Source organism: Zingiber officinale, chromosome 7B (genome assembly GCF_018446385.1).
Source record: "Zingiber officinale cultivar Zhangliang chromosome 7B, Zo_v1.1, whole genome shotgun sequence".
Classification (NCBI taxonomy): Eukaryota; Viridiplantae; Streptophyta; class Magnoliopsida; order Zingiberales; family Zingiberaceae; genus Zingiber; species Zingiber officinale.
Genome location: NC_055999.1, coordinates 101,527,329 through 101,538,607, shown reverse-complemented (window position 1 = coordinate 101,538,607; position 11,279 = coordinate 101,527,329). Strand labels below are relative to the sequence as shown.

At 39.0% G+C, this 11,279-nt stretch overlaps 2 protein-coding genes across 4 annotated transcripts; both read left to right on the top strand.

The window, feature by feature from the left end:
* Positions 1-240: 240 nt before the first annotated feature.
* LOC122006560 (2-hydroxyacyl-CoA lyase-like) lies at positions 241-3,083 on the top strand. The gene is made up of 2 exons (XM_042562111.1): positions 241-1,739; positions 2,593-3,083. The coding sequence occupies exons 1-2, from the start codon at positions 348-350 to the stop codon at positions 2,905-2,907; spliced, it is 1,707 nt and encodes a 568-aa protein (XP_042418045.1). The 5' UTR covers positions 241-347; the 3' UTR covers positions 2,908-3,083.
* A 1,216-nt stretch (positions 3,084-4,299) lies between these two features.
* Positions 4,300-10,949, top strand: LOC122006559 (protein transport protein SEC23-like). Of its 3 annotated transcripts, none has more exons than XM_042562108.1 (6): positions 4,300-4,766; positions 5,078-5,572; positions 5,858-7,678; positions 10,019-10,135; positions 10,314-10,385; positions 10,530-10,949. In XM_042562108.1, exons 2-6 carry the CDS (start codon positions 5,102-5,104, stop codon positions 10,665-10,667), a joined length of 2,619 nt encoding a protein of 872 aa, XP_042418042.1. In that variant the 5' UTR covers positions 4,300-4,766; positions 5,078-5,101; the 3' UTR covers positions 10,668-10,949. The 3 variants fall into 3 exon arrangements, with proteins under 3 accessions (XP_042418042.1, XP_042418044.1, XP_042418043.1); XM_042562110.1 differs by having other exon boundaries at positions 5,029-5,572; XM_042562109.1 differs by having other exon boundaries at positions 4,300-4,770.
* Positions 10,950-11,279: the final 330 nt, after the last annotated feature.

The following is an 11,279-nucleotide window of genomic DNA, read 5'->3' as shown; positions in this document are numbered from 1 at the left end:
GATAAGTATATATAGTCTCAATCCTAATTACCAAAGATATGTCACCATTAGTATTACCAAAGAGTATTATCTGAAGAAATAAATTTTAATATCATAAAAAAATTTTTAGGTAGAAGATCTAATGATAATATATAATATAATATAATATAATATACTAATTAAGTAAAGAATTGAATGCCATCTATTTAACCATAATTTAGAGATTATATTCCTAGTAAATAATACTAATGACCGAATGATATCGATTCAATTATCATCTTTCCTAACTGACTCCATGCAACACTCGCCGGATCCGTTTCCTCCATCGCTCCTCTCCTTCGCTTACACACGCTGTTCTACTTTTGGCCATGGCGAACGCTTCTGAAGCCCAGATCGACGGGAGCACTCTGGTGGCTCTCTCCTTGGCTCGAGCTGGCGTGCAGGTCATGTTCGGGGTTGTGGGGATCCCCGTCACCTCGGTCGCAAACCGCGCCGTCGCCTCAGGCGTCCGCTTCATCGCCTTCCACAACGAGCAGTCAGCCGGCTACGCCGCCACCGCCTACGGCTATCTTACCGGCCGACCAGGCGTGTTCCTCACTGTCTCTGGTCCAGGATGTGTACACGGCCTCGCTGGGCTCGGCAACGCCAGCGCCAACACTTGGCCAGCCGTCATGATCTCCGGATCTTGCGACCAGGCCGACGCGGGAAGGGGGGATTTCCAGGAACTCGATCAGATGGAGGCCGTCAAGCCGTTCGTCAAGTTCTCCGCCAAGGCCATGAATATCTCGCAGATCCCTCGAATGGTGTTCGAAGTGCTGAGCCACGCCGTCGCCGGGCGTCCGGGAGGGTGCTACTTGGACCTTCCGTCCGACGTCCTCCATCAGACGATTACGGATTTTGAGGCCGAAAAGTTGTTGTCCGGGGCCGAAAACCCTAGAATTGAGAAATTTGGGGGCGAAGAACCCCTAGATATAGAAAAGGCAGTGTCTTTGTTGAGAACCGCCGAGAGGCCGTTGGTAGTGTTTGGGAAAGGCGCCGCTTTTGCACGAGCAGAGGAGCCACTGAGAAAGCTAATTGAGATTACTGGAATCCCCTTCCTTCCTACTCCGATGGGAAAGGGATTGGTGCCGGATACTCATGAACTCGCGGCTACAGCTGCACGATCTCTTGCTATTGGCCACTGCGATGTCGCCCTCGTCGTGGGCGCCCGTCTCAACTGGCTGCTCCACTTCGGAGAGTCGCCAAAATGGTCTCAAGATGTGAAATTCATCCTTGTGGATGTCTCCAAAGAAGAGATTGAGCTCCGAAAACCTCATCTTGGTTTAGTTGGTGATGCCAAGAAAGTTCTTGAACAGATCAACAAAGAGATTAAGGATCAGCCTTTCTGTTTGGGGAAAACTCATCCTTGGGTGGAGGCCATTTGGAAGAAGGGAAGGGAAAATGTGGCCAAGATGGAAATTCAGCTGGCAAAGGATGTGGTACCCTTCAATTTCTTCACTCCAATGCGGATCATAAGGGATGCAATTCTCGCACAGGGCAGCCCTGCTCCAATATTGGTGTCAGAGGGTGCTAATACCATGGATGTGGGAAGATCTGTGTTGATTCAGAATGAGCCTCGGACTAGATTAGATGCTGGAACATGGGGGACGATGGGAGTAGGGCTGGGATATTGCATTGCAGCTGCAGTGGCCGCACCTGAAAGATTGGTGGTTGCTGTTGAAGGGGACTCAGGATTTGGATTCAGTGCCATGGAAGTTGAGGTAAGATTTCTATTTATGTGCTTTATAGGCTTGTATCAGTCCTAGATGTTCTTCTGTTACATTATCCATGATACTAATTGATGTTGCTTTATGTGCATTATACACCACGAAAGACCCTTATTTTTAGATGTCGCAATGGTGAATGATATTTTTGGTGTCTTCTTAGAAGGTTGAAATCTTGTTATGTTGATTTGTGAATCCTGCTTGAGTCAGATGTTTATGTATTCATGCTGATTGTTTTTTCACTTATGGTACCAATGTGGCTAGGGAACTATGTGGATGATCTATGCTTTGGCTCTGTCTTGAGAGGAGTTACTATTTAATTAAACGGTTTAGACAATCGAAACAAATATGCTAAACAAGTAGCTTCCTGTGATCCTAAATATTGGGAGGAATTACTACTAGTTAAATTCTTTAGACAATTGCCTATTCTCATGTGTCTTTACATATCTATTTCTTTTGACACTATCCTAACAGTATTACGGTTCTTCCAAGATTTTAACCAAACTATTCTACAACACTTTGATTTCTCTGTGAAAGATTTGCTATGGTAGTGTTACCTTATGGCTGAGCTGAGGCTAAATAGTCGGCATGAACATGGTTTGACGATGATAATGCTCACAAGAATAAACATATGCGGCGATGTCAATTTTATGTATTCATATGCATATAAATATCACTTTCATCATCATCTTAATGATCTTATAGCTCTTATAAATTTTAACATAATTCATTATGTCGAACTCCTTTGAAGTTGTTTACATTCAGAGCTGTTCTTTTCTTCACCATTGCTACCTTTTGGCAATTTGTTGCATTTTGAGTTTCACTAACCCTCATTGCTTTGAACTACCAGACATTAGTGAGATATCAATTGCCAGTAACCGTGATTGTGTTCAACAATGGTGGTGTATATGGCGGTGACCGTAGATCTCCCAAGGAAATCACTGGACCATACAAGGATGATCCAGCCCCAACTTCCTTTGTTCCAGACTCAGCGTACCATACCCTGGCTGCAGCTTTTGGTGGCAAAGGTTATAAAGTTGGAACTCCTGAAGAACTCAAATCGGCGCTCGCTGAGTCTTTTTCTGCTCGAAAACCAGCTGTTATCAATGTCATAATAGATCCGTATGCTGGTTCTGAGAGTGGGAGATTGCAGCATAAAAATTAAGTATATTGGTTCGTGAAGTACTGCAACATGAAATGATTCTGTTGCATGAGCACTAAAAAGATTAAAGTGTTGGATTTGCATTCTAAGTTTGTTTTAATGCTTTTATGCTAATCAATGAAGAGAACAATAGACGAACAATGCCAGCTTCTAGTTGAGCTAAATCTCTTCAGATGGTATCAAATTGTGTATTTTGTTTTTCGGCACTTGGATTAGATTTTTTCCATTGATCACCCTCGACGAGTGTTGTTCTAGTTACTTCAAGGGCCTCTCTTATCTCTAACAATCGGTGGGTTGATTTCTTGTCTGTCGATAGAAGAGAAGGCTTCAATGTTGTTTGATGGCTAGAAATAACTTTTTTTGTTTTTAATCCAGGTAGCTCTGCTTTGGGCTCAACAAGTCCTGGATAGAGTTATCAGACGAGTCGACTAGTGGCCTGGAGATGATCGATAGAGTTGTCAAATCAGCCCATTGTGAGTCGGCCATTTGACAGGGTGAGACAGACCAACTCGTAATCTTAGCGGATTGAAAAATCCTCAATTCAAGATGGTTAACCGGGCCAACTCACAAGCCCATAATATATATACCTTGTGAGCATCATGTGCAAAAGAAAATTTCTTAAGTGTTTTTTTTTTTCAATTTCGGGTTTAGTCTTTTATGTGTAGGTTATAGTATAAGTATTAAAGCTACATATTTTTTTTAAATAAAAATTAAAAATAAAATTCACACATAGTGATCATTAGGTGTATCATTAGGTGTATACCATTTATTCTTATATATAAAAGATTAAAGTTTTTAAATTTAGTTAAGGATTAGATGGATCAAGCTCACTAGTCTTATTTTCTACTTTAATCTCAAGTTTTGGAGTATTTTTTTTTAATCTGGAGGTCAACTTAAGCTCGCTACGAAAAAAATGATTAATTAGGTTGGGTAATATCGAACCTGGGATGATCGATTCGGTTCTATAGAAGTTTTCTACCGACCACCAGAATAAATCGGGAAGTATTCGCAGCGGATAACCCAGAAGTTCAACATCTTTTAATTACGTGCTCCATTTAATTTTTTTTTTTTTACAAATTTACCATAGTTATGAGCGAACATACATAGTTAGATAAAATTTTAACTCAATTAAATTAAATTATTTGATAGAACGAATCAATTCTATAAACTTAACCTAAATTGACATTAGCGGGGCGGTCTTCTTCCCATTCATCCATCGGGGGAATTAAAATATATATATATATATATATATATATATATATATATATATCGCTTTTTTTTTTGTTTTTTCATTCTACTCTTCGTTTTTCTTTCTTTCTTTCCCTTGTATTTACTCCCTCCCTATATATATATATATATATATTTCTTTTTTTTTGGTTTGTTTTTTCATTTTACTCTTCGTTTTTCTTTCTTTCTTTCCCTTGTATTTACTCCCTCCCTGAGTCCCTTCCTCTCTGCTGTTCTTCCTAGTTTTCCCCTTCCCGTACCTAACGATCACGATACCGTTCGTATGGGTTCGAATTCGCCGAGGACCGCGGCTTGAACCTCCGAGCGAGAACGGGAGCGGCAGCGACGACGTGTACGAGATGGCGAGGATGGACATCAGATCGGGCGTTCCACCCTTTTGCAGCTGCACATGAGGGAGAGACGAGGGTGCTGGCGATCGATTCCCACCCTCTGCCTCTCTCTTCCTGACTCTCATCCGTGGTTCTAGCCCACTGCTGCGTCTTCATCCTTTCAATCGCCCAGATCCTTGATTCCGAGATCTGACTCAACCCGATCGAACTAGATTAAGAAAAGGCAGCGATTTTTGACGGAATCACTTGCAGTCGCTATACTCCATCTTCACTGACAACGGCAAAGTAGGTATTCTGCTCCCTTTCCTTATCTCACCTGCTCGACCAGCTCTTTGATCAAATTATTATGAAACATTTTTTAATTTTGTTTTTATTTTGTGGAATTTGAAGTTTTTTCCCTTTTTTCACCGCTCGTTTTTCGTTCTATAACTGTCTAATCATTGTTACTGCTAATGGTAGATCAGATGATCTGAGTTAGTTTTATTTCCTTTTAACTTCCAATTTTTTGCTGAATTAAAGCAGTCATATATTCGCTAAACTGTTTTAGCAATTCCCTTTTCAATTGGCCATTTTGTTGGCATTTCCCTTACTGACAGGATTTTGAAGTAATTTGATCGCCGATGGAGACTCCACCGCTTCCACCTCCTTCTATGGGCTACTCTCCTCCAGTTGCTACTCCTAGTACTCCATTGCCTCGACCTGAGCGGCGGCCTACGCCACCTACATTCTCCTCTCCGTCAACATTTTCTCCTCTGCCACCCCAACAAAATCAACTGCCTCGCACATCATCTCAGACGCAGACTCCTGGCTCCTTGTCATCAGGAGATGGGGTACATGTTAGCCCTCCAGTTTCACAGTTCAGCACTCCTCCTGGCCCACCAATTTTCTCTCCACCTCTCCGCCCAGCTGCCGTGCCTTTCCGAGCTACACCGACGACCCCGCAGCCAGTACCATTCTCATCAGGCTCTACTTTACCAACATCCTCGTCGCCTCATTATTCAAATGGATCCCATGAGCTGCCATTGCACCATTCTACTTGTCTGGATGAATCTACTTTCGAGTCCCCTTATGTTCTATTTTCTGCTCACAAGGTACTTATTGCTTCTAGAAATTGTATTGCCTATCAACTTGGGTTATTGTTTGGATTTCTTTTCCCCGTTTATTTATCTTTTCACTGTTCTTTTATACCATTTCCACCTTTTGCATATATTAACTTGGGGTCTTTCAACCAAAATTTATTAGAAGATATATTTGTTTTCTTACTATTATTTGCAAAATTAACTTAAAAATATAATCATTTGTCCTTAAGCTAATAAATTCTTGATGTATGGCTGACCATCTTCAGCTAATTTTGCAAGTGTTACTTCCCTTGACAGGTGTTAAAGCATAAAAAACTTGCAAATGTGCCTAGCTTGGGTTTTGGAGCTTTGGTCTCACCTGGGAGGGAAATTGCACCTGGTCCTGAGGTTGTGCACCGTGAACCTTATCGTTGCCAAAGTTGCGGGGCTTATGCAAACCTTTACTGTGAAATTTTAATTGGATCGGGGCAGTGGCAGTGTGTAATATGTAAGAGATTGAATAGCAGCGATGGAGAATATATAGTTCCTAGTAAGGAAGATCTTCAAAACTGGCCAGAACTCTCTTCCTCGGCTATTGATTATGTTCAGATAGGAAATAAACGACCAGGTTTTGTTCCAGTTTCTGACCCGAGAATGTCAGCACCTATTTTTCTTGTAATTGATGAATGCTTGGATGAAGTACATCTCCAGCATCTTCAAGGTTCTTTGCATGCATTTGCTGACTGCCTGCCCCCTACTGCACGGCTTGGTGTCATAACATATGGACGGACAGTGTCAGTGTATGATTTTTCAGAGGGCTCAATGGCATCAGCTGATGTCCTACCAGGTGATAAATCACCCACCCAAGAATCCTTGAGAGCACTCATATATGGCACTGGTGTTTATTTGTCACCCATACATGCTTCACTTCCTGTAGTACATACTATATTCTCATCTCTAAGGCCTTACAAAGTCAATCTTCCAGAAGCTTCTCGCGATCGATGCATAGGTACAGCAGTGGAGGTTGCTCTAGCAGTCATTCGTGGACCATCAGCTGAGATGACGCGTGGAATTATCAAACGATCAGGAGGCAATTGCAGAATCATTGCCTGTGTTGGTGGTCCAAATACTCATGGACCTGGATCAGTTCCACACTCAGTTTCTCATCCGAATTATGCTTACATGGAGAAGATAGCTATGAAGTGGATGGAACATCTTGGTCAAGAAGCACTCCGACATGAGACTACAGTGGATATTCTTTGTGCTGGAACATGTCCAGTTAGGATTCCTATTCTACAGCCTCTAGCAAAAAGCTCTGGTGGTGTACTGATACTTCATGACGATTTTGGAGAAGCCTTTGGTGTCAACTTGCAAAGAGCATCCATGAGGGCAGCTGGTTCCCATGGATTGTTTGAAATACGTTGCTCAGATGATATTCTTGTGACTCAAGTCATTGGACCAGGAGAAGAGGCCACTGCTGATTCACATGAAACATTCAAAAATGACTCTTCATTTTGTATTCAGATGCATAGTGTTGAAGAAACACAAAGCTTTTCCTTGTCCATGGAAACTAAAGGAGATATTAAGAATGACTATGTTTATTTCCAATTTGCAGTTCGTTATTCAAATATATATCAAGCAGACATTTCTAGAGTGATTACTGTGAGGTTGCCTACTGTGGATAGTGTATCCATGTATCTTAGAAGTATCCAAGAAGATGTAGCTGCTGTGCTTATTGCTAAGAGGACTCTCTTGCATGCGAAAACGTCTTCTGATGCTATTGATATGAGACTTACACTAGATGAGAGAGTTAAGGATATTGCCCTAAAGTTTGGTTCTCAGCTACCCAAATCTAAGCTTTACCGGTTTCCTCAGGAGTTATCAACTCTTCCTGAAAGCTTATTCCATCTTAGAACAGGACCACTGTTAGGAAATGTTATTGGCCACGAGGATGAAAGGACCGTCTTAAGAAACTTATTTTTGAATGCATCATTTGATTTGTCCCTTCGGATGTTGGCTCCTCGATGTTTGATGCATCGCGAAGGAGGTACCTTTGAGGAGTTACCAGCATATGATCTTGCTATGCAATCTAATGCGGCTGTGGTCCTTGACCATGGAACAGATGTTTTCATATGGTTGGTAAGCCATTTCGTCACCTTCTTGGTTAAACAAACTAGATCATTCTTATCCTTGCAATTTAAAAATTTGTTTAAGTGCATTTTATGTATTTTCAAGATGGATATTCGTAATATCTTTTTTCCTTTCCTTTATGTTGGTATGTGTATGAACTATGGAATCCATCTTCACTTACTGCTGCCTTGTTCTGTTAGCAGTTTGGCAAATCTGGTCCAATTTCAGATGATTTCATTATAAATATGTTTTTTTTTTGTCATTCTTACATTAGTTTGATCTGAATTCTAAGTAGTACTTTTTAGAATCACTGAATTCTAAATAGTACTCTTTAAGTCATTGAAGAAGCTAAGTAGGAGGGGGATATAATATTGTTTCTTTTCTTGTGTTTAAGTGAACATTATCTTAGATTCTATATTTCTCTGTAATTTGTAGAGTTTTCACTGAATCTGCTTGGGATAATAGAGGATTAACATCATTCACACTTTCCATCACTTTATTCTAATTATGTGTTTTTTTATTTGTTCAATTGTCTAAATTTATATATGATTAACTGTATCCATATTCACATAAAATATCCTGAATCAGGCATTCTACCATATTATTGTATTGGTGTAGCTAGGTATTTTTCAATTTACTCATTAAACTAATTTCAAGCTTTTCTACAATTTATTCATATTAATTGGCCTATGACATTTTCTTGGCTAACCATGGCTTCTGGTGATACTTTCTATCCTAACGCTGCATTAATTTAACCACCAGAGTAGGGACATAATCAATAATCCATGTCTCTGTCCATGTGACAGTGAACTTATTGCACTTCTATTGGATTAGAGATTTCAGTGCTTAAGGATCATTAGCTTATTCTATTCTTTGAATTAATATATGTTCCATTGTGAAGATAGGATAAGAGCACCTTATTCTCATTTTTCTCCCGTCACCTTTTGCAGCTCCATGTTCCACCTTGAGCACATTTTTGTATATAAGCAACATCATCCTCATCGAAATAATGGATCTGGTGTATAAGCCTATAGCTTTTGGCTAAACACCAGGACTTTCTTGACAGCTGGAATCTGTTTTTAGTAGTTGAAGGAAACAAAAAACTTAATAGTAGAAAAGGGACCAATTATATTATTCTCTCATATTGTAGCATAAATAACTATCAGAAAATAGAAAAAGAAAGATGTTGCACAAAATAGAAAATTGCCGCTGACATTTGATTAAGATATTGATCATGTTGAGTTGCGAGAAGACGTAGCACTGGTGCAATGACTGAAAGCCTTGACAGTGCAATGTTTAAGTTGGCTTAGTCTGTATACAAAAAGTATAACCTTCTTGAGCCTAATCTTCTTCCTTACCTCGTACATCAAAGAATCTTTAAATAAAAAAATTTCAAAGATGGAGAGTTTTGTAGAAAAAAAAAGAAGAGATATATTAGAGTTCCAGTAACCACTCTCGTAGGAGAGAATAAAAGGAGAAATATTTGGAGAATGCAAGAGTAAAAGTCTGATATTTACTCCCATAGTGAGAAAATGGTAAGAGGAGGATAAGAGAAGTTTTAACATCCACTTAGATCCACATAGGAGAAGACATAGGATTTTGTCAAGAGCAAGAGAAAAACTAATCTACATACAATTTTGGAAGAGCAAGAGTAAAACTAATCTACCTTTAACTTGCAATCAGTTGAGAAAGTTAGTGGAAGTCTAGTGATTTAACATTTACATGGACTCCTAGAAAAGAAGGGACGTGTTGGAAGAGAAAAGAAGGGGCATGTTTCAATCAACTTTAAGTATGTTATCTTAGTGCTATTGATTAAGATAAATTTTCAATTACATGTTTATTTTGATATTTTTCAATTTCTTTATCCTAATGTAAGTGTAAAACAATGTGCCTATACTTCCTCAACTGCTTTCTTTCTTATATTCTTGTACTCTGAAAGATCAACCTATATTCATTTACTTCCAATTCGAGCTGAGTGGGTTCTCAAAGTTTAGGCTAAAACTATTTATCTTTCTGAACATGAAAATTCTGATATACTATAATCTGTCGATCAGTTATTATGAATACAAATGCTTCAATTGTTTAACATCACATGACATGTTAGTTTCATTATTCCTTTTCAGTTCCTCTAAAGAATACTAGTGTGCATTTCATTCCACCTTTTGATTGCTTTATGTAGGTGCGTTTCTATTTTCAGAAAATGCTAAGGGCATGCTGAATTGCTTTCTAGTTTATAGTCTACATGGCCTTTCCATTTTACTTGCAATTTCCATTGGTTTATAAATTTCTTCCAAATTTGTCAGTCTAATATGTATCCATATTCATAGTTGATTGGGTGCTTTATTGCAGGGTAGTGAGCTTGCAGCTCAAGAAGGAAAAAGTGCAGCAGCTTTAGCAGCTTGCAAAACATTAGCAGAGGAACTATCTGAGCAACGTTTTCCAGCTCCTCGGATTCTTTCATTTAAAGTCTGTCTTTCTGCACACATTATCATCTTTCGTGTCATTATTTTCTGGAAACCTTTTCCCTGCACAATTTTAGCCTTCGATTTTTGATCTACTATAACTTGGCTAGAAGATTTAGTTACTTAATCAACATGACCAATAGTAGCTTTCACTATACACTGATATGCTTCAATGTCGGCAGGAGGGGAGCTCTCAGGCTCGGTATTTCGTTTCACGTTTGATACCAGCACACAAAGATCCTCCTTACGAGCAGGTAGAGATTCTCCTTTCTCTCAAAGAGTGTTGCATAAGAAAACTGATATAAATTGTACCATTTTCATTGATCTAAACTGCATAAATTTGAGATGATTTTATTGTCGAAGAATTTATCTCCTAACCAAAGTGGATCCTTAATCAGGAGGCGAGATTCCCTCAGCTACGCACCTTATCCCCTGAGCAACGAACCAAGCTAAAGAGCAGCTTCATTCACTTCGATGATTACAGTTTTTGCGAGTGGATGCGTAGTCTGAAGCTAGTGCCTCCTGAACCAAGTTAAATTTCCGAGCAACAATTTTATAGGGTTTAAACTCTTGATGACACCAAAGGAAAACTTATTGAAACCATCAGGAACTTCGTGACGATTTTTTTTTTAAATTAGTGTTGGACCTAAAATCCAAGTTTCTGTAACTGATTTTGAATGTCTAGTATCTGTTGCCTGTCGGTCCAATTCTGATAATGTTCAAAGGTGGTTTACATATGAGAGATATCAGAATACAAAGACGATTCTTTCCTGTTTTTGAGATTTCAAAAAACAATAATATCTAGCTTTTTTTCTGCACTCGTGCTGAAATATGAAATCCTTGTGTCTATGTTCTTGATTGAGATGTTTTCGAGCCTCATATAGTCCTTGCTTTCTGCAAAGTTATTTTCCTTTTTAAAAAATTATCTATATTTTCTTATTATCAAAAATATTCCTGGACTGTTTTTTTTTTTATTTTTCATGAGCAAAAATCAAAAGCTCGCCTTCCTTTTTATTGTAATCACCGAGACTTTGTTTTTTTATTAAAAAACCATCCACCTATTTTTGCATATTTTAATTTTTAAAATATTGAAACGTCATTATTCTAAAGATTAATAGTCGTTTATGATTTATCTCTATCTCCTCCGT

Coding starts and splice junctions, on each gene's coding strand:
- LOC122006560 (XM_042562111.1), top strand. CDS start 348: ATGGCGAACGCTTCTGAAGCCCAGATCGACGGGAGCACTCTGGTGGCT. Junction 1,740..2,592: donor TCAGTGCCATGGAAGTTGAG/GTAAGATTTCTA, acceptor TTGAACTACCAG/ACATTAGTGAGATATCAATT.
- LOC122006559 (XM_042562108.1), top strand. CDS start 5,102: ATGGAGACTCCACCGCTTCCACCTCCTTCTATGGGCTACTCTCCTCCA. Junction 7,679..10,018: donor CAGATGTTTTCATATGGTTG/GTAAGCCATTTC, acceptor GCTTTATTGCAG/GGTAGTGAGCTTGCAGCTCA. Junction 10,136..10,313: donor CTCGGATTCTTTCATTTAAA/GTCTGTCTTTCT, acceptor CAATGTCGGCAG/GAGGGGAGCTCTCAGGCTCG.